Raw genomic sequence first — 23573 nt, 5'->3', positions numbered from 1 at the left:
GGGGTATTCGTTACCATTAGAGATATTGACTAAATCCAAGGTAAACCATATAAGTCGAGTCACCACCGCACTTCTATTTATCCAAAGGAATGGTTAGAAAGCGAAGAAAAACCTAAAAGTTTTATCGAATCAAAAACTAGTAAAAATGTCAGAGATCGGGGTTAAGGGGGTTGGTTATGCAATGGGAAGGTTTTAAGCACCCAAAACATCCTAGGTACTCCTAGGGAGCCCTAATCACACTTGTTGTAAGATTGGTATTTTGTGAAAATTTGTGTTTGGATGGATAAACCCATTGCCTACGTACCATCTTGAAAAAAGATTAGGATCAAAACCTCGTAGTTCGGGGTAAAAATCTCAAAACAGGTTGGTGAATTGATTGGTCCAAAAGCCTTAAGGTCTTTTGTTTTCCAAGGGAGAAAACTCAACCTAAAACCACAAATCCACCATGTGAGGATAGCTTCAACATGCTAGTGAGGGGTTAACCCTATAATAAGCATGGAAGACTCATTGTCCATCACTAAGGATATAGGTGAGTATTACATCTACCTCAAGGATAACTCAAACCTAATAGCTAAAGGTTATGAAAAATTTGATCAAGAAAGTGGCCATTGAAACCACAAAAGCATTTGAATGGGTTATATTTACCAATGAAAAGTATGTACAAAATTTGGTCAAAGTTGACTTAGAAGTTCAATTCAAAATAAGTGTTATGAAAAGAAAGTTTAAAAATCAAAAGCATAAGGCTTAGGTTTCTAATGTTTGAAAACAATGGTTAAATGTTTGCACAAAAAGTTTTGGCTTGGGTTAGAGTGGAGGGAAGAAGAAGAAGGGCTAAATTCCTAAGCATACAAGAGGTGAGGGATAAGAAATAAAACCATAAAAAAGAGTTCCTCTCTTGAGATCATATGGATGATGCAAGTAGCTCCCATCCTTTGGAATATGCAAGCAACATAAGAGTAAGCTCAAGCAATCAACATAATCAAACAAGCTCTTAGAAGATCCCCAATGGCTCTTGTATCTTTCACTTTGGATGAACATGGCAATGATTCTTCAATTTGGCTCAAATATGATTCCCTAGCACAAAAGCACACAACATCAAAAGTTCTATGAAGCAAATCAAGAATGGACAAGAGTGAGTTTAGAGATTTGGTCTTTCTAGTCCATCTTCCATATCAAGGTCCTTTACTCCAATTTTGCATAGGGAATGTCCTAGAAACTAAGTCCATTTGTCCATTTCTTGCATTTGGTCCACAATGATCAAAACAAAACACAAGCACAATAATATATACACAATTATGTGCTCAAGTGAGCAAAAGGCAAATTGCATTAACATAAACATGTGCTCAAATGAGCAAAGGAAAAAAGCAAATGAATAATATGTACAAGAATAGTAAATTGCATAAATGTAAAGAGCAAGAATTAAATGTTGATGGGTAATGGTTAGTGTTAGAGTTAGTGTGCCATAAGGAAACTTAGCGCTATGTTAAGCAATCGTAATTGGACTTATGTAGAAGTCACAACTATCTGAGGCCGGTCAATAATAATGTAGGCAACAATACAAGTTAGAGATTTTGATTAGTGAATCAAACTCCAACAACTTGTCATGCCAAAAAGAAGATGAGAAATGATCTTGTATTGACTTAGGTTCTTTGCATGATTTAGGAAGCAACATATCCTTAATGCAAAGCCATTCACTTGATCCATGATCAAGATGAATTAGATTTGAATCAAGGAAGATTAAACCTCCATGTATCAATGCTAACCACCAATCTTTAACTCATTGATCAAAAAAGAAAAGAAGAAGAAGAAGAAGAAGAAGATGAAGAATTAAAGTGCATTGATGGAAATAAAATGAGGTAATCAACAAGCATTGACCAAAGATAAAGAAGATCAAGATCAAACAATAGAAAACAGAAGCAACATGAAGATTAGAAGTCAAGAAACAAATAAAATATTTTTGGCATTTTTTAATACTAAAATAAAACTTGAATTAAAATAATAAAGAAAGGTCAAACTTCAAACTCACTTCAAATCAACTTTGAAAAGTCCAAGTGAATTATACCAAGTTCAACAAGGTCAAACAAAGTTTGACAAAAAATTTCAGCAATTTTAGAAGTCAGAAACTATTTTAAATCAATTAAAAATGCATAAAAAGAAACCTAATTGAACTAAAATCTCAAATAAATCTCAAATCAATTAATAAATTGATGAGAATATTTTTCATAGATCTATCATCATTTAAAGAGGTTGGAAGAATATTTTTGTATTTTTTGAATATCAAAAACTATTTTAAATGAATTAAAAATAACCAGAAAAGAGAAAATTACTAAAAAAATATCAAATTCTAAAATAAAAAATATTAAAAATCATTTTTAGAAATTAGAAATTAAAAGGAGAAAAATGAAATTGGTCTCATAATTTTTGGACCAATAATGAGAGAGATATAAATTTTTAAAAAGAAATGGAATTAAAAGAAATAAAAGAATAAAAATCAGAAAATTAGAAAATAAGGATTTACGTGGACCACTTGATGAAACTTCATTAATTGACGTGGATCATCACACGACTAAGAAGCGCGCGTTCACCATATGCGTGAGTCAAACGAAATACACCATGTCATTAATAAAGTCATAAGGTTGGACGTATGAGATTGCATCTGGAAACATGAATGGACGATCCAAATCAAATCTGGAGACCAGACGGTGGCCAGCGCCACCGTCTTCTCCGGCCAAGCTCCGGCCAAGTCCAAATTTGCAGAGATTTAAATGGTAACCAAAAGACACGATCTAGGCATCAATCGAGAGCTAGGGTGATGTACATCACCCCTGTACCAGCCAAATTCATTCTAGATCTCTATATTGAGAGAAATTAGAAGTGGAAGATCTGTGGTGTTCATATGAACTTCATGATTTTTGAAAATTGAAAGCACAATAATGTTGCCTCTATGCAGAGGACTTCAAATCACACAATAACAATGAGAAATAAGCACTATGCAAGTAAATTCGAAGAAAATAACAGTTGAGGTAAACCTATGATTTGCAGGGCTTGGAGTCACAATTCCTTGGTGTTATTACTTATAGTTCACACTATAGATCAAGGAGAAGAAGGTTTAGGAACTTTAAGATCTGAAAATTGATCGAGGAAACCAAAGTTCAGATCTAAAAAGTTTGAAGAAAAATGAGCTAGTTCCTTTAGTGAGGGTTGTGATTTTAGTTTAGCAGCATTTGGGGCGCCTTCAGGTTGAGAAATTATGAAGCTATGGCATGGTATTTATAGGTAAGGCAATGCTGAATGCATGATCACAAGCTTGCATGAATGGAAAGGGCCTCCATGCATGGGCCTGTACAAGCGCATGGAGGGCCCAATTCCAACTGGATTTGGTAGCTGATGCATGATAAAAGTAAATTGGTCGTGCAGATTGGATGGTAATAGCTCATGCAATGCAAATTAAGTGATTTTCCAAAATTGCACCATTATACTCAAGCCTTCGAAAATGCTATGCCAAAAATAGAAACACCACCTCATGAGTTGGAAAGCTTATTGCATAAGGATAATTTGTTATGTTGATCAAAACTCCATTTGGGCCTTGGAAATTTATGAAAATTGGCCATGAAGTGTAGGTGCAAAACATGTACATGTGAGATTTTCAAAATTGGCCAAAGTTCAAGCCCTTTTGTCTCATTGATGCAAGTTCCAAATGACAAAATCTTCAACGTCAAAATTGTGGATCTTTTCAAGGTAATCAATTTGGACTTAATTTGTGCATCATTTGTATTTTTGATGAAGAAGTTATGGGCACTTGAAGTTGGACTTTTTCACATTTCAATGCATTTGGTCCAAAGTGACCTATAATGTTTTGCATTATCACATGTATTGCGTTTGAGATTTTCAAATTTTGCTCAATATAACATTTGAAATATACATCATAATATTTCCAATGCATTTGATCCCACCTCAAAATCATGAAAAATGAAGGAGTTATGTCCTTGGGAAGTTGACCTAAAATTAGGGTTTCAGTCAAAATGACCTATAATGTTTTGGAATGGATGATGACCTTCCAAGCTTCAAATAAATTTTGGATGAACATGAAAGTTGTTCATATGGTCCTTAAGAACATTTTTTCTCTTGGGGTCATCTCCATTTGCGAAACACATCAAACGTTAGGTCTCAGTGTATTTCAAAATAGTCAGTTGAATTGATTGATCAACTTCTCAAGTCCAAACCTCATATCTTGATGAATTGATGATTTAGGACACTCAATTAAGTTCAAATATGCATGAAATGATGAATGAAAGAACTTACCTTAATTGTATTTGACCATGGGTTGAGATTGCTTCATGAGCAAGGCATAGTTGATGAACATATGAATTAGGGTTTCCTTGAGAAACAAGCCTTAAACCCCTTGATTTGCTTTGATAAAAATGATGAATTGAGACACTTGGGAGGAATATTTGATGTATGAGAGCTTTGGGAACCATTGCCATGTTTGTTTTCATCTTCTCTTGGCCATATCAATGCACATAGGATCTCCTAGAAGCTTTTAAACCTTGTGACTGCTCAAGCTACAAACAAGAGATGTTAGTGACATATTTTTGTGCTTTTGGTTAGTAAATAAAATAAGAAAAGAAATAATATACAATTCAAGCATTCTTGGTGATCTCAAACCAACTCACAAGAGATCCCACCCCAAAGGTGAGGAGCCAAGATGCTTATGATCCTTGAGGCAATGTAAATGCAATGTTATGATGCCATGAGGGATCTTAGGGTCAAAATTGGAGTCTTACAACGGGTACCGACCCGAAGCCGCCCCGAAGTTGACGGGGAAAACCCGCTTTGATTGGGTTTGGGTTTTGGTTTTCCCCAATTATAAAATATGGGGACGGGTCGGGTAATGGGGACACTAGTACCCACCCCGAACCCGCCCCGGTTATTTTATTATGTACATTATTATTTATTTTTGATGATTTAGAATATTAAATAAGTGGTCAATATTTTAATATTTTGATTTGTATTAATTATTTAAAATATTTGAAATGTATGTATGATATTTTTTTAGATTTTTTTATTTTATTATTTATAATGTAATTTGATTTTTAAAAAATTAAATATTTCTATTAAAAAAATTGATTTCACTAAATGGACGGTGGTGGGACGGGGATACCCGAACCCAACCCGAACCCGTTTGGGACGGGTTTGGGTTTTAATTCTCCAACCCCGTTTGGGTTTGGGGAGGGGAACGGGGATTGTTTGGGGATTCGGGTTTGGGTTTGGGAGAGGTAAAAACCGTCCCCGACCCACCCCGTTGCCATGCCTACGAACTACGAGGTTTTGATCCCTCATTTTATGTTGGTACGTAGGCACAAGTCCGAAGGTCTTGTCAAACACAAAAATATAATTAATGAATTCTTATCTCATCCTCCACTCTATTTATTGCAAACATCATTTTGTACAAAAACACATATGCACACAAAAAAGGGCTCCCTGGGAGTACCTAGGACACTTTGGGTGCTAACACCTTCCCTCTGTGTAACCAACTCCCTTACCTGTAATCTCTGGCATTTTATTCGTTTTGATTTGAAAACTTCTTATCTTTTTGGGTTTTGTTCGTACTTTTCCCTTTTCCCCTGGAAACAATAAAAGCGCGGTGGCGACTCTAGTTGTATTGACGTCTAGCTTATCCATTGCTTGATGGTCATGAATTTACCCCTATAGAAATTAAGTGGTGACTCTGCTGGGGAGTAGTCTCCAGTGGGTTTAGCCTGCTTTTTTGTGTGTATAACTGTATATTTGATGTATGTATACTTGTTTGTATGATATAATCTACTTTTTATGCTTGGTGATCTCTGAGTGGTGAGATAAGTTCTAACCCGAACTTGAGTGTAATTAAGATACTCAGTGGATCTCTGAAACTGTACTTCTTAGTATTCCTTCATCCACAATCCATGTTCGACTTGCGTGGAGTAGTCCTTAACAAGTTGGCTTGAGACGCATCTACTCAGTGGAGATCCTTTTGGAGTTAGGAGTGTCACACAAGTTATTTGTGGTTAGGTATTACTATCTCTGATTTAGGGTCCGAAAAGCTGTGGACCATAGAACATTTAACCCATCTAGGCCTATTTAGGATGTAGTGCAGAGATTGTTCAAGTGTAGACTTGACAATAGTTGTTACGCGATACTACACTCAGACGAGTTTCTCTTGAGAATATTATGGGTTGATGAGTCAGTATCCTAACCTGTAATATGCGATAGATGGAATTAAGACTCTGAAAACTTTTTAGAACATGATCTACAAGTTTTTATCCTTAGTTCACTCCCTTGGGATGGTTCTTACCCAGACTCCATGCTCGTGACTCACAACAAACCCTTGATTCTTGGTTGATCCAATCAAGTCTTGTCAATAGCAATGGAACTTGGGTGTTGATAAGGTGTAAACCATAATCCACCAAAATTGATGATTGATTTTGACAATGACTTGATTCATCCCTTGACCTTTGTTTATTTGCCTTGTGTGTGATCCCTTATTTGTGATTGTTGCATTCATGCATTCATGTGCATCATAACATTCATCACACTAAAAATTTCAAGGAGTTGAGGTCTTATTTGTAAATATTTTCAGACCATGGATTGTGGATGAAGGAATACTAAGAAGTACAGTTTCAGATGTTTAGACTTGAAAGAGTTAAGGAAGCTAGCATCTTTTATATTAAATCCCTTGGACTTCAAGCAACGTCATGGGAAGCTTCTGTCTATTTTGTTTGCTGATGTGGTTGAAGGACTTTTGAGTGTGTTGGTTCAGCTCTATGATCCTCTCTACCATTGCTTCACTTTTCCTGATTATCAGCTTGTGCCTACGTTAGAGGAGTATGCCCATCTATTGGGAATACCTGTGTTCTAGCAAAGTTCCCTTTAGTGAATTGGAGGAGATTCCTAGATCTCACATCATAGCTGAAGCTCTTCACTTGAAGAAGTCTGAGATAAAGGCTCATTGGGTGAAGAAAGGAGGATTGTTTGGGTTAACTTCTGAGTTCCTCATCAAGGAAGTTACTGGCTTTGCTCAAACCAGTAGTGTGGATGCTTTTGAAGCTATACTTGTGTTGCTCATCTATGGTTTGTCTTTGTTCCCTAACATTGACGGTTTTGTTGATATTTACACCATTAGAATTTTCTTGATTGGGAATCACGTGCCTACTCTGTTAGGTGATATGTGCTTCTCTTTTCATTTAAGGAATTCTAAAGGTGGTGGAACTATTGTGTGATGTGTTCCTCTTCTGTACAAGTGGTTTATTTTGCACTTGCCTTAGACACCTGCTTTTATGGAGAACAAACAATGTCTACGATGGTGTCAGAGACTTATGTCTCTGACTAATGATGATATAGTTTGGTATGATCCTTTATTGAGCAGTTTGGAGATTGTTGATAGTTATGGTGAATTCTCTAATGTGCCTCTCGTTTGTACACTAGGAGGAATTAACTACAACCCTGCTTTGGCTCGTCGTCAACTTGGGTTCCCCTTGAGAGACAAACCGAATAACACTTTGTTAGATGGTATTTTCTATCAAGAGGGTAAAGGTCCCCAACATTTGAAGCAGAAGATTGTGCATGCTTGGCATAATGTGCATAGGAGAGTGTAGCGGGGTATTCGTTACTGTCGCGATGCGAAAAACAACCGACGGAAAAAATACAGAGCCGCCACCGACGTTATTCATCCTATGACGGAAAGGGAGCGCAGGACTAACCTAAGAAAGGGAAAGGAATGGTCTTACGACCAGAGATTACAAGGTACGGGAGTCAGTTACGCGAGGGGAAGGTGTTAGCACCCCTCACGTCCGCCGTACTCGACGGGATCCACGCTCAAAAGATAGCTCAAAGGAAAGGAAAAGGTTGCTGCTAATAAACTGCTCAAAGAAATTGCACAAACTGGACAAATAAACAGGTGGGGGAGAAAAAGAAACGGATGAAGTGGACTCGGCAGGATGTCGCATCATGGGCCTACGTAGTTTGTCTGAAACAAACATCAGAGTCAACGTAGTTCGGGAAAAAGGAGACATGCTCACTAAGACATCGCGTCTTATGCCTACGTATCTTCTCTATCCAGAGGAGAATCAGAGCACTCGTAGCTCGGCTAACGCACGCTGAAACAAGACACCAAAAAGGGACGCTGAGACGTCAAAAGAAACACCCAAAAGGAAACAGAATGCCAATACATGGACTTACACCCGACTCCTGACAATAACAAACAAAAGGAAACAGAATGCTAATACATGGACTTATATCCAACTCCCAACAATAGCAAACACAAAAGGAAACAGAATGCCAATACATGGACTTATATCCGACTCCCAACAACAACAAACAGGAAACAGAATGCCAATACATGGACTTACATCCGACTCCCAATAATAGCAATCGCTAACCAGCGAACACCAAAGAAAAAGTTTATCAGAACGAACCCCAACAAAATTACCAAATATCCAGAATAAACCCCGATAGGTATAACCAATCACCACAAATGAACCCCAAAGATGAACCCCGATATGAACCCCAAATAATAACAACCAACACAACTGAACCCCAAAGATGAACCCCGATATGAACCCCAAGTAACAACAACCAACACAATTGAACCCCAAAGATGAACCCCGATATGAATGACAACCGTCATAATGAACCCCAATATGAACCCCAAAGTGAATATAGGTGAACCCCAAATGAGTGAAAAACATTACAAATGAACCCCGAAGATGAACCCCAAATGATTAACAATCGTCATAAATGAACCCCGATATGAACCCTAAATGATATAGGTGAACCCCGAGTGAATAACAACCGTCATAAATGAACCCCAAGATGAACCCCAAATGAATGACAACCGTCATAAATGAACCCCAAAGATGAACCTCAAATGAATGACAACCGTCATAAATGAACCCCAAGTGATATTAGAAGAAATCCCCAAGGTATAAACATACCACACATGCCCACGCTGAACAAACAGGTACTCACACCAAAGAAAAAGAATAGGGTGAACTCACAAACAAAAAAAACAAAAGGGTGCCCGGAGAGATTGCTCACAACCTCCTGCCTACGTATCTCATCTGGTATGAGAATCAGGGCGACGTAGTTCCCCTTTCCAGGGGTAAAACACTCTCCTATCCAGAGACCAGGGAAGCAACAAACTAATAGGGAGACTGATACTCGAGCCTAATAGTTGTCATGCAATCAAATATCCCTAAATCGAGGTCTCTAACAAGAGTTTGACTCAACCTGGACGCGAGTCAACTCAAGTCTAAACTCTACATACGTTCAACTTCCTCAGAAGTTAATCGTACGACTCCTACAGAAAAGGAGGTGAGAAGAGTAAAGCAAATAACCACACCAACACAAGTGAACAAGCATCACACACTATATCCCTACAAAAGGCCCAAACAATGGGTAGGCTTTAGTCAAGAGGGGTCATATCAACCTCGACAAACAAGCCAAACTGTAAGGGGTAATCTGTAGCTCTTAACCACTAACATTGAACGTTAGGGTGAAGCTGATCAAAGTGGTAATGAGGATGAGACCTCATAGCTCTTAACCCTGGCCAAGGTGAGCTCATGACATAGAAAGCGTGGGGATCCAGAAAGTGGGATCCTTTTCCACTTGACAGACACTGTACAAAGATCTGGGGCACATGTTCAGAAGCATCAGGACGTAGTGAATAACGAGGGATCGACTGCTAATCCCTTTTATCCGTAAATTTCCTCTTCTCTTGGAGGTCTTATCAAATAACACATGCCTCTCCTTGGAGGTCTTTGGGCATAATCTTAAACAAACACAATCAGAGCCTCTGAAGGAGGACTTGCCAGCAATATTCCTGCCAAAAAGGTGACAGGACTTCAGACTACATGAAGTAAGAAGCTAACTACCTGAGTTATGTATCAACCACAATCTAATGCTCAAGCAAGAGCTAAAGCAAGCAAGTAACTAAGGTACCTGTACAAAGACTAAACAGTCAGTACTTCAGTCATACAACCAGAAAACAAGCAGTGAAATCCCCTAACAGCTACACAACTCAATGCATAAGTGCCTTGGCACTCAAAGGAGCTCATGAGGTCACCACATCAATAAAACCTAAAAAACAAGCATAGGTTAGAACCTAATGCATTTTGTATCTCACAATCATCAATGATGAGTTTCCAAACCTGAAACACAAAACAAAGTTAGTTTATGTATATCCAATCAACACAACAAAACCCTAGTGCAAAGGCCAAATTCAAAACCTAACCAAATGACCAATCCAGGACCTATCCTTTTGCACATTACACCTTCAAACACTCCCCAAAATGTCCTCAAAAGGACCAACATCAAATCCATGCCTAAGTGCCTCAACTGGCCTACGCCATGTGATGACGAAAAATATACACAAAATGAACTTCCAACTTAGGAAATTCATATCAAATCAAAAATGTATGCAATGACTTTGGGATTTTTTGTATGAGTTTCTCATGCCATGAATGCTCAATATGCAAAAAATCAAATCCAGAATGATGCAAATGCTATGTGAACAAAAATGCACCAATTCAATGTCAAAAATGTGACACAAATTGTCACATTATTCTCTATGTGTCAAAAATGATGATAACATGTGAGAAAAAATCCAAACCAGTGACCAATAATTCATGTCATGTATGCAAAAAATTGGATCAAATAGCTCAAAAATGAGGATTTCATAATGCATTGAATGCACTAGATCAATTTAACACAATGTTGATTAAAAAAATTTCACATATAAAAATCGAGACATCAACAATTCTTGAATTCAACACCATAAAAAAGTAGACATCAATACAAAACCATGAAAAAAATTGGGACTCATTTGGACCATTTTTGTATTTTTTATGAATTTTACAAGATGACTAAAATAATTGAATTATGAATGAAAAATGGAGGGAAATGATATAATTCAAATAAGTCCAGAAAATTGATCAGCCATTGGATCTGGCACGCAATTAAGATCCATGGCTCACATTCAAAAGAATGAAACGCTGCATTTCATTAAACACAGTCATCAGCCCAATCATCAGTCCACACACACGTGGCTTTGGTCAAAACACCCTCACCCAATCACATGTCCACGCATGAGCCACGTGACGCACACATGGCTCCACATCATCAAAACCCTAGCAACACACAGACGCCGGAGCTACAGCTCCGGTCGTCTTCTCCGGCGAGCCCCACGGTGGCGCCTCCGTACCTTTTTCCAGAATTTCCTCAAGTCTACACCATTCGACTCGTCTTCTCACGTAGGTTCCAAATATGCTATTAATTTCTCCTAAATCTCCTTGGATTTTGCAGAATGAAGAGAAGAAGTTCCTAGATCTAAACTTCCAGTCCACACCAAATCCTCAATTCTCACTCATTTTCAATTCTAAGCACATACTCGTGATCTACACATCAAGCTCTACAATCCTATATCCAAAAAATAGCAAAAGGAGAGATCGAAAATTGAGTCACCTTGAATTGAAGCTTTCTGAAAACGCGATCTCTCAAGCTCTACAGCTCCAGATCATCTCCTATGAGCTTCCTTTGAAGCTTTATGCAAAAATGAATGGATGAAAACTCTTGGATATGCTTCAATTTCCAACTTCCATCTTCATGAGAATGCGCATGAACTGCTTGATTTCTGGATGAATTGCTCCAAACAGGGGATGATTCTTGATCAGTGAAGCATGAGGATCAAGAATATGCAAGGATCATTGAGGTTTTTGTGCAGAAAATGAAGAATCGAAGAGAGAGAAATTTTGGAGAGTTTCTTCAATTTGGATCTAAAAAGTTGGTTATGGCAATTATGATTAGGGTTTCAGTATTTATATCCCTTGGTAATGACACTGCTAATCCTCTTTTCCATTTGCTAATCATGATTAGTGAGATATGAAGCAATTTGCCAAAATGCAAAATTGGCTCACATGGACATAATACACGTATGATATCCCATGCAAAGCTTCCAATTCACTTATGGACATCCAAGGGTCAAGATTGAAGTGTTATTTTGCTTGTATATTAAGCAAAAAATGAATGGTGAAGATTCACTTTAATTTGAACATGTTTGAAATAATGACCATACACACTTTTCCCATGCATGACAAAGCCCATTTTGATATGTCTTGAACATGAAAAGCATTTTGCCAAAAGAATGAACCAATTTGGAGCATTGTATCAAAAGTTATGCCATTTTGAATTTCCATGCACACCTTGTGATCAAATGACCATAACTCCTCAACAATTCATCATATGGACATGAATTAGGACTTTCTTGGAAAGGGGATACAAAGATCTACAACTTCCACGTTCACCAAAAATCCATTTGAAACTTCTTTGACATTGCTAAGTCAAGTTGAATGTGGACCAAAAACTTGCCAAATTTGGAAACTTTGAATTATTGGTCACTTTCCATTTTTAGTAACTTTTGCCATGACCTTTGAATCTTCAAGATGGATGTTTAGAATGAAGAATAGACCCCATTTGAACAGGATTGAGGTGTCTCAACTCATTTCCCCACCTCATAGCCCTCAGTTGACTGCACAATTGACTTTTTGGTCCTCAGATGACCTTGGATGTCTTGATGATGATAAAACCATGATGATGGTGATATATCCTTGCAGATAAGAGAATGCTCAAGACCTTTATAGAATCAAGAAACCCTAATTAGAGCCCATACCCTCAGATGGTTGATGATCAATTCATAGAGACCCTCAGGCTTGAATCATGTAACTTCTCCATCTTTTGAAAAGACTTTGGAGGATGAGCTTCTTATTTTCATATGAGATGCAAAATGCAATGCCTAATGCTCCAAAATATGAAATGCAATGTGTCAAACTAGTCTCAAGAAGAGGAGGGCAAAATTTGAGGTGTTACAGCTGCCCCTATTCAATCTACTGGAGACCCGAAAAGAAGATAGCAGCGGCTTTCGCACTTTCGAGGTATCAAAGGATTGAATACAATAAAAGCCTGAAAATTTGCACTGGAGTGAAGTGAAGTAACAATGTCTGTCAGAATCGGCAAAGAGGTGGTCTTGAAAGAAGAATCTGTCTGGTACGGTGAGAGTCGGTCTGAATACCGAAAAAGAATGTTAACCAGGATACCAAAATAAATGGTACACGGAAATAACCATGGCCTGAATGCCGCTCATCTGTCTGAATACTGGAAATGACTCCGATCTGAGCATCGGACGATATGAGATTATTAATATCGGCCTGAACACCGAGAGACTGGCCTGAATGCCACTTCGGTCTGGATACCTGAAGAATTGGCCTGAATGCTACAAGTTGCATCGACCTAAATGTCGGGAACTTCTTCGATCTGAACATCGGAAAATTGGCCTGAATGCCACTTCGGTCTGAATACCGGAAAGCTGGCGTGAATGCCACAAGTTGCATCGACCTGAATGTCGAAAACTTCTTCGATCTGAACATCGTAAAATTGGCCTGAATGCCACTTCGGTCTGAATACCGGAAACTTTCATGCCTGTCAGTATCGGCAGAAATAGGGAAAGTGATAATTGAGGCGGCGTGTGGGCCAACGACCCCTGCTGGGAATAATAAAGATAAGCCACGAACAGGCTGCCCCTATTCAATCCACCGTGAACCTGTCGATATGAACAACCTCGGCTTTCAGATGATCAGGGCGAAGAGTGGTTGAATACCAAGAACAAACGAACAATTTGCGCTCCGCTGGGAATTAATATTATTATTTTTTGCTTTTCTTGAACCCCAAAACTTCTTTGATTTTTTCTTTTCTTGGACCCCTACACAAATATTTTTATTTCGCACGGATAATCCCTGATCACCGCATTTGAACCCCGACAACTTCATGTCACTCTTGCTGCCAAACAATGAACCCTGTTCTCCATTTGAACCCCAGTCGCCTGACGATGACTCTCGATCGTCGTTGTGAACCCCGTTCTCCAGAAGACACCTTGTCTCCTTTTCTCCATTTGAACCCCGATCTCTATTCTCCTGTGCTAATTCCGTTGGCAACGTCGGAAATAACACCAACCACCACTCTGATGGCGACATACCAGAGGGTACACCTTCACAAAAGGAAGGTAACATGTGCATTTCTTCCCTTGAAGACACCCATAACGACTTCTCTTGGCCTCGCCAAAGTCTAAGGTGACACATGATCAGAAGATAATCCTGAGGATCTCATCCCGGATACAATCTTCAACTCCAATCTCAATCTCCAGTTGAACCCCGTTCTCCAGAAAATGCCCTGCACTTCCTTTTCTCCATTTGAACCCCGATTTTCGCGCTGATCGCGTAACGTTCTCCAACTTCATTTCCATCTCTGTACGAAGGAACCTCTTCCTCCAATACCGCGCTACTGGGGAATATTATTGATTCAAAATCACTATGCCAAACTCCTCAGAGTAACATCTTCACCAACCAGCTAAACTAATTCTCAAACGGTAACCACGGCTCGAGACTAGCTTATGCTTGCAATGCTGATGCGTGATTTTTACAGCGTAATGCTCCATAACCATGGAAATGCTACGCAATATATGCAATATGTTATGCTTCTCTAAATGATGAATGCATAAAAAGTATCCCCCTCAGGGGACAGCACGAGCAACTCTGTTGAGGAACTCGATATCACTCCAGTCTCCAACCCTGCTTGGGATAACACTGATGCCGAGGAAAGAGTAACCCTCACTGGGGACGACCTCCACTGAACTCGATCTGCTGGGGAAGAAAACTGGGGAAAACACTACCAACGCACACCCCTGCCGGGGGAACGACAACCTTCAGGCCTGGCTGCTGAGGAAACACCGACTTCGAACCCGCTGGGGAGATACGGAATATTCGACACGGAACACCCGTCGACTCGTCGAATACTGGTATTCACCATCTAACCAAAGTGTCAATTTTCCACTTTTGAGAGCTCCCGGACTCATCCGGTCTTTTCTGATTCATCACCTTGTATTCCCGACTTCTCCCTACTTCGAGAAAATCGACCTCCTTAGATTCGTGCCAACTCTCCAGTCCTCAGACTTTGAAGAGTCTTCTTGATTAACCCTCTAGGATCGTCACAATTCCTTTCGCCATCCCTACACCATTCTTCAACTCCTTGTCCCTGATTGTACTTCAAAGGAATCTTTTGTCAAAAACTCTTCATATCACAACCTGCAAATGAGTGAAAATAAACCAACAGCACCTGCAAAAGAGATCGTTAGACAAAACGTGACCCAGGCGTGCCAAAATTTCAACACCCAGGTCACTCAACCTTCCAAATAAAATTTCAAGTTTTCAATCCTATAAACATGCATTGGAAGGGACCCCTATGTCTCAAAATGTAAAGATTCTTTATCAAAATAAACGGATGTTTTTGCAATCAAAGCGGTAATGAAAACAAAAACAAAATTATTCAATTGAATATGCATTTTATTGATTGAAAAAGGTGGGTCTTAACTGAGCAATACACAGGAAGCAATCCCTGAAAAGAGGTAATTGAGCACAAAAGGAAAATCTATCCTAATGGCAATGTGAACCCGTGATCTCATCAAGTTCCAACCCGGTTACAACCCATATGTCCTCAAGACTCTCCGCACTTTCTGCCTTCCGAAACAAGGCGCTTCCGACCGATCTCCGCTTTCAGATTATCCACGTTTCTTAACCAAAGTACAAACGACCATGCTAGACGCAGTTGTTCGTTTCATTCCCTCTTTTGCCTGGACCGCCCTTTCGGGTTTTCAGTCCACCGGGATACCCTTTTTTGCCCAGGCCGCCCTCGTAGGGTTTTCGACCTGCCGGGTGTACATTTTTTTTCCTTTTTATCCCTAATTTTTGCCCGAACCTTTTTCATTTTCATTTGGTTCGCCGGGATGCCCATTTTTGCCTGGACTATTTTATTCTTTTCGTCCAACGGGTCTCTTATACGAAGTATTTTTTAACTGCATCCGCATTCACAGGGGATGGGAAATCCTTACCATCCATGGTCGTCAACAACAAGGCTCCGCCAGAGAAAACCTGCTTGACCACGAATGGACCCTCATAATTGGGTGTCCACTTGCCCCGACGATCGTTCTGAGGAGGAAGGATCCTTTTCAACACCATATCTCCCACATGGTACACACGAGGTCGCACCTTTAGGTCAAAAGCACTCTTCATTCGCTGCTGGTACAACTCCCATGACAAATGGCCGCCAACCTCTTTTCCTCAATCAGGCTCAACTCTTCATACCGAGTCCTTACCCACTCAGCCTCTTCCAATTTCACATCCATCAGGACTCTCAATGACGGAATCTGGACCTCAACTGGTAGCACAACTTCCATCCCATACCCATGCAATGCAAACGGCAACATCTCGTGCCAATCCTTATAGGTCACGACCAATTTCTGCACAATCTTCTTAATATTCTTATTAGCCGCCTCGACCGCCCCATTCATCTTTGGACGATAAGGAGAAGAATTGTGATGCTCGATCTTGAACTCCCGGCATAGTTCCACCATCATCTTGTTGTTGAGATTAGAACCATTATCGATGATGATTCTTTCAGGAACCCCATATCTGCAAATGATGTCACTTTTCAGGAACCTGGCAACAACCTGTTTCGTCACGTTTGCATAAGATGCCACTTCCACCCACTTGGTGAAGTAATCGATAGCCACTAATATGAACCGGTGCCCATTCGAAGCTGTAGGCTCGATCTTTCCAATCATATCAATACCCCACATAGCGAACGGCCACGGAGACGACATCAAACTCAATGAATTTGGAGGCACGTGCACCTTGTCAGCATAAATCTGGCATCTATGACATTTCCGCACGAAGTTGAAACACTGAGCCTCCATTGTCATCCAATAATACCCAGCCCTTAGCAACTTTTTCACCATCGCATTCCCGCTGGCGTGGGTACCAAACGATCCCTCGTGCACCTCTTTCATCAATTGGCTTGCTTCTTTGTCATCGACACATCTGAGCAAAACCCAATCAAAATTCCTCTTGTACAAAACTCCATCTTTGTTCAGATAGAACGCCATGGCCAACCTCCTCAGAGTCTTTCGGTCCTTCTTAGACGCTCCCTCAGGATACTCTTGGGTCTCCAGATAACGCTTGATGTCATAATACCACGGCTTTTCATCATCAGGCACTGTTTCGACAACAAACACATAAGCCGGTTTATCCAACCGTCCCACCTTAACACTAGGAACTTGATTCCACCACTGCACTTTAATCAAAGCGGCCAGAGTAGCCAAAGCATCAGCTAAAGGATTTTCTTCCCTCGGCACATGGTGTAATTCCACCTTGGTGAAGAACGTCAACAATCTCCTCGTATAATCCCGGTATGGAATTAAATGGGATTGATGCGTAAGCCATTTCCCGTTAACCTGGTTCACAACCAAAGCCGAATCTCCATAAATAACAAGGTTCTTGATTCGCAAATCAATCGCCTCTTCGACACCCAAGATACAAGCTTCGTATTCAGCCACATTGTTGGTGCATTCAAATGTTAGTCGGGCAGCAAAAGGAATGTGGGATCCCTTCGGCGTAACCAAAACAGCACCAACTCCACTACCATTCACGTTAACGGCCCCATCAAACATCAGAATCCATTCGGACTCAGGGTCAGGCCCCTCCTCCGGGATAGGTTCCTCACAATCTTTCGATTTGAGAAACATGATGTCCTCATCAGGGAACTCAAATTTCATCGGTTGATAATCCTCAATGGGTTGCTGGCCGAGGTAATTAGACAATACACTCCCCTTTATTGCTTTTTGAGAAGTGTACTGGATATCGTATTCAGTCAAAATCATTTGCCATCTCGCAACCCGTCCGTTCAATGATGGCTTCTCAAATATATACTTGATCGGATCCATCTTGGAAATCAACAAAGTGGTATGAACCAGCATATACTATCTCAGTCGGCGAGCAGCCCATGCCAAAGCACAACAAGTTTTCTCGAGCAGTGAATATCTTGTTTCACAGTCGGTAAAATTTTTGCTAAGGTAATAAATTGCATGCTCTTTTCGACCAGACTCGTCATGTTGCCCCAGTACACACCCCATAGACCCCTCGAGGACTGTCAAGTACAGGATTAACGGTCTCCCCTCCACAGGAGGCATCAGAATCGGAGGCTCCTGCAAATATCCTTTTATCTTTTCAAATGCCGCTTGGCAATCATCATTCCACCTAACCGTTTGATCTTTTCTCAACAACTTGAATATGGGTTCACACGTGGCTGTTAGATGAGATATGAACTGTGAAATGTAGTTCAATCTACCTAAGAAACCACGAACCTCTTTTTCTGTTCTCGGTTCAGGCATTTCTTATATTGCTTTTACTTTAGCAGGATCAACCTCGATTCCTCTTTCACTTACGATAAACCCCAGTAACTTGCCGGACCGCACTCCGAAAGTGCACTTATTCTGATTCAACCTCAACTTGAATTGTCTCAACCGGTCAAACAACTTGGCCAAGTCTACCAAATGCCCCTCTTCTGTTTGGGACTTTGCTATCATGTCATCAACATAGAATTCGATCTCATGATTAATCATATCATGAAACAAGGTCACCATAGCTCTTTGATACGTGGCACCGACGTTCTTGAGACCGAATGGCATCACCTTATAACAAAAAGTGCCCCATGGTGTGATGAACATTGTTTTCTCCATATCATCTGGCGACATTTTAATTTGATTATAGCCAGAAAAGCCATCCATGAAGGAAAACACCGAGAATTGAGCTGTATTATCTACCAACACATCGATGTGAGGTAATGGGAAATCATCTTTCAGGCTAGCTCTGTTAAAATCCCGGTAGTCCACACACATCCTCACCTTTCCATCCTTCTTTGGTACTGGCACAATGTTCGCGACCCAAGGCGGATAATTAGTGACAGCTAGGAAACCAGCATCCAACTGCTTTTGAACCTCCTCTTTAATTTTCATGGCCATCTCAGGTCGAGTTCTGCGCAACTTCTGCTTCACTGGAGGACAATCTTCTCTCAATGGCAACTTGTGCACAATAATATTGGTATCCAACCCTGGCATATCTTGATAAGACCAGGCGAAGATATCAACATACTCTTTCAACAGTGCTACCATTCTGCTCTTGACATTCATCTCCAAAGCGGCCCCAATTTTTACTTCCTTTCTGACCTCTTCGGTGCCCAGATTAACAACCTCAACTTGCTCCTCGTGCGGTTGAATCACCTTCTCCTCTTGTCTCAACAACCTGGCTAACTCTTCTGGCAGTCCACAATCTTCTTCGCCTTCTTCTTCGACATGATAGATCGGGTTGTCGAAGTCATATAAGGGTGTAACAGGATTGTTATCAATGAGATCCGGAGAATGATCGCATCTGCATGAATGTTGATTGATGCATTGCTTTAGAGTCGGGACGAGACAAATTAAAAGGAAGAAAAATGAAAATAAACATTGCCATTTTTATTGTATTATTTTTAAACTGCAAAAATAAATGAAAAACAGGGAACACCGCTTTTAATGCGAAAAACATCCGTTTATTAATGATGCAAATGTTGCAAAATGAAACACATGAGGTGGCCCTTACAATGGACCATTACGTTTTGGGCAAAACGTATGGCTTTCATGCAAACAGAATTAACAAATAGAAATATTACTCTTCACGCAGAGTGACAGTGATGATCTTTTCGGCCTTCCAGTTCTGGATCTTCATTCCTGGTACGCACGGTTTTATCCACGAGTCAAACTCGCAGTCACTGTCAGTCTCTTCACCGACCGCACGGACGCGATCTAGATCTAGCATTCCAGCACTGGTGAACGTGAACGGTTGACGACGTCCTCTATTCTGTCCAGACGAGCCTTGGCCCGACTGATAACCAACCCCAAACCTATCTTCTTTCACCTCAATATGTACCATTCTTCCCCAACCTGGGGCTTCTCCACTTCTCACCACCTCCACGGCCTGTTTATAAGAAGCAATGGACGGCTTCTTCTCTTTCTCAACAAAAATGGCATCTCCACCTTGACAGTTTCAAACGCCTGACTTGGTGTTTCAAATATTTCACCGTCCATTTCCACATATTTGAATGATGACAACTGGCTGACAAAAATATCCTCCTCCCCACAAACTGTTACGACCTGCCCGTCCCAGATATACTTTAACTTCTGGTGTAAAGTCGAAGTTACTGCCCCAGCAGCGTGTATCCATGGTCGACCCAACAAGCAACTTTATGCCGGCTGAATGTCCATGACATAGAACACAAACTTGAACACCTCGGGACCAATCTTCACAGGGAGCTCAAATTCCCCAAACACAACCCTCTTAGATCCATCAAACGCTCTAACCACCAGATCAGTAGGCCTCAAAATCAACCCCTCGCAGTCCAATTTAGCCAAGGCCTTCTTAGGCAACACATTGAGTGACGAGCCTGTATCAACCAGAACATGTGAAAGAATTTCTCCTTTACACTCCATCGAAATGTGTAATGCCTTATTGTGATTACGCCTGTCCACAGTAAGATCGAGATCAGTGAAACCCAACCCATGGATGGCATTGACATTTGACACCACTTTCTCCAACTGATTGACCGTAATCTCCTGCGGGACATAGGCCCTCTTCAAGATTTTTAACAAAGCATCTCTATGGCCTTCTGAGCTCAACAGCAAAGATAAGATTGAAATCTTGGACGGAGTCTGCTGCAAATGATCAACAAGTTTGTACTCAGACTTCTTGATAATCCTTAAAAACTCATCGGCTTCAGCATCAAGCTCATTCTCCGGTCCAACAGGCGTCGGTGCCGCTCTAGGAGTACCCTCATTCACCACCTGTTTACCTTTTTCCCTGGCTAAAGCCTCGGCCTTATCTCTCTGTTCTTTTTCTCCATCCCCACCTCTCAACGTATCAGGCGCAAACAACCTCCCGCTGCGAGTAAAACCACTAAGTTCGGCATTATCCACCTTTGAAACGGTGGTATAACTTGCAGCCTGATCTTCCCTCTTTTCTCCATTACAATACACCTCCCCACCATAGTCCCACAGCACAGCATCATCATTTTCATACGGAATAGGTCCAGGCACCGTGATGGTAATTGGAGCCGCATCTGCCGATACTGACAAGTGGACAGGATCAAAATAAATGGTTATTGTTGAAACATCCTCCTTCTCCAAAGCAACTTTCTCAAATCGGAGGCTTCCCTCATCCATCATTCTCTGAATCGTCTCCCTCAACATTACACACCCATTTGTAGTGACAGTGCAAGCAACACAACAATTATCACAACCAGGGAAAGCTCCACCCTTCATCAGATGTCTCTTGACCACAAACATTGGAGTCCTCAACTGATCCACATCCGTCACCTCTATTTTTCTCTTATCCTCTGAAATCACATTCACCCCCATATGACCATGCATCGGCATGGGATTAATATTAACATTCGGCGTCGGTGCAAAATTGATGGCTTTAGAATCCACCAAATCTTGAACGACATGCTTAAAAGCTTTACAACCCTCAATGTTATGCCCGGCAACACCATAATGGAATTCGCACTTGGCATTCTCATCATAATTGGTAGGCCTCTGATCTGGTCTTAACGGAGCCAACGTCCTCAGCTGAACCAACCCAAGATCCTTCAACTTCTTAAGCAGAAGAGCATACGTCATGGGTGGCCTATCAAACTGACGATCTGCCATCCTTCCTCTCACTTGGTACCCAGCTCTCTGTGTTCTCTGTTGAGGTGGTTGCGGTTGCTGTTGTGCGGGTTGATTATCAGCAGGAATTGTTACTACAGCAGTATGCTGGTAGTAATGATCCCTACCGTATCCTCTTTGAGCATACACAGCACTCGAGTCACCTTCTTTCTTGCGCTGACCATTTCCGAAGGGCTTCTTCACTCCAGACGACTGAGCATTTCCTTGTATTTTTCCCATTTTCAACCAGCTTTCAATCCTTTCACCGGCCACTACTATATCTGCAAAACCAGTAACTAGACATCCCACCATCCTCTCAGCAAAAGTCCCCTGAAGAGTACCCATGAACAAGTCTGACATCTCCCGATCCACTAATGGAGGTTGAACCCTGGAAGCCAACTCTCTCCACCTTTGTGCATACTCTTTAAACCCCTCGTTCAGCTTTTGAGACATACCCTGCAACTGGGTACGGCTTGGTGCCATGTCAGCGTTGAATTGGTATTGTTTGAAGAAAGCATCCCCCAAATCCTGCCAGCTCTTAATATCTGATGATCTCAACTTGGTGTACCACTCAAGAGACCCACCGGATAAGCTATCCTGGAAGAAGTACATCCAGAGCTTCTGATCCATGGTGTAGGCAGATATCTTTCGGACAAAGGCCTGAAGATGAGTTTCCGGGCAAGAACTCCCATTGTACTTATCAAACGTGGGCACTTTGAACTTCTGTGGAATCACAATCCCCTCAACCAGTCCCATGTTTGTCATATTAATAGTCCCAGGAGTGGTATGGCTTTCCAAAGCTCTGATATTTTCTGCTAGTACCTGAATCTCTTTGTTCGGCGGTTGAACACCATACTGACCAAACTGCTCATTCAGCAGAGAGAACTGATCCTCCTCTTTATCCTCCACAGCCCCAAAGAAAGGAGCAAACTGAGTTTCCTTCAGAATGTTGCCACCATGACCTAGGCCACTGCCCGCAGCAAAACCAAGACCACCACCACCGTTGATGACTACACCACCATTAGTTGCCTTCTTTCTAGGATCGCCACCACCCCTAGAACCACCAGGACCATTGTTGGATTTACCCTCTTGACTATTGCCATTATTGGCCACCGAAGCCAGCTCAAGCTTCTCCACCTTCTCAACGAGTGCTTTTTGCCCCAAGGCGAACCCTTGCATGGCGTTGATCAACTCACTCATCTTCTCTTTTAGCTCGAGAATGTCAGCGTTGGACGAATCCATCAGTCTGGCTTTGTTGCGTCTGGTAAAGTATTTGTGAGGGCGAGCTACGTGCCGAGGGATGACTCTGCGTGCACGAGCAATGATTCTTGGAACAATCAAACACGTTAGAAACCGACACCTGCAAAATAGAGGACAAGTTATTATGATTCATGCATGAATGCAATGTCTATCCATATGAGGAACATTCTGTCCTTCGATCCTGGCTTCATTGAGATGGATAATAATTTGACAGCAACATTCTGACGTCAATCATCTGGCTTTGCCGTACGGAACTGAAAGTTGTGCTTTAGCAAAGATATCACCCGACCATGTGTGTGTTATGTAAGTGTAGCACGGAAAAGAAAATAAAGCTTTAAGATCAATCACTGAATGATAATAACCATTGCATAACAAAAGTGCACAACACGTGCGAGAGTCATACATCACATCTGATACAAATCAACTTTACAATTCTCCAGAATCATAAAGAAATACGAGTAAATGAATTCCGTCAACAGGCCTGACGGTAACCCAACACATGATAACAACTGCAATAAAAGTCTAATCTGAAGAAGGTCCCACAGAAGGCTCTGCATCATCAACCATCCTGGTAAACTTCATAGTGAACCTGAGCTCAGTATTCTCCTGCTGAAGTCTTCCCACCTCTTTCTGGTGAATCTTCATCTGACGGAAATAATGATCC

The 23573-nt window shown here is 41.0% G+C and overlaps 1 protein-coding gene across 1 annotated transcript in view; it reads right to left on the bottom strand.

Annotated features, from left to right (window-relative positions):
* Window positions 1-22828, bottom strand: part of LOC127081238 (uncharacterized) — a gene marked incomplete at its 3' end in the record, with an annotated part of 62483 nt that extends 39655 nt beyond the window's left edge. Inside the window, exons 1-4 of the mRNA XM_051021516.1 lie at window positions 22472-22828; window positions 21832-21979; window positions 20685-21072; window positions 20282-20468 (exon numbers count right to left, since the gene is read on the bottom strand). Of these exons, the coding sequence (XP_050877473.1) occupies window positions 20282-20468; window positions 20685-21072; window positions 21832-21979; window positions 22472-22828 (1080 nt within the window). The remainder of the gene's footprint in view (window positions 1-20281; window positions 20469-20684; window positions 21073-21831; window positions 21980-22471) is intronic.
* Between the last annotated feature and the right edge of the window lie 745 nt (window positions 22829-23573).

The sequence above is a fragment of the Lathyrus oleraceus genome, chromosome 5 (genome assembly GCF_024323335.1).
Source record: "Lathyrus oleraceus cultivar Zhongwan6 chromosome 5, CAAS_Psat_ZW6_1.0, whole genome shotgun sequence".
In the NCBI taxonomy this organism is placed as follows: domain Eukaryota; kingdom Viridiplantae; phylum Streptophyta; class Magnoliopsida; order Fabales; family Fabaceae; genus Lathyrus; species Lathyrus oleraceus.
Note: the sequence above shows the minus strand (reverse complement) of the source record. Positions and strands in the feature narration are given on the sequence as shown.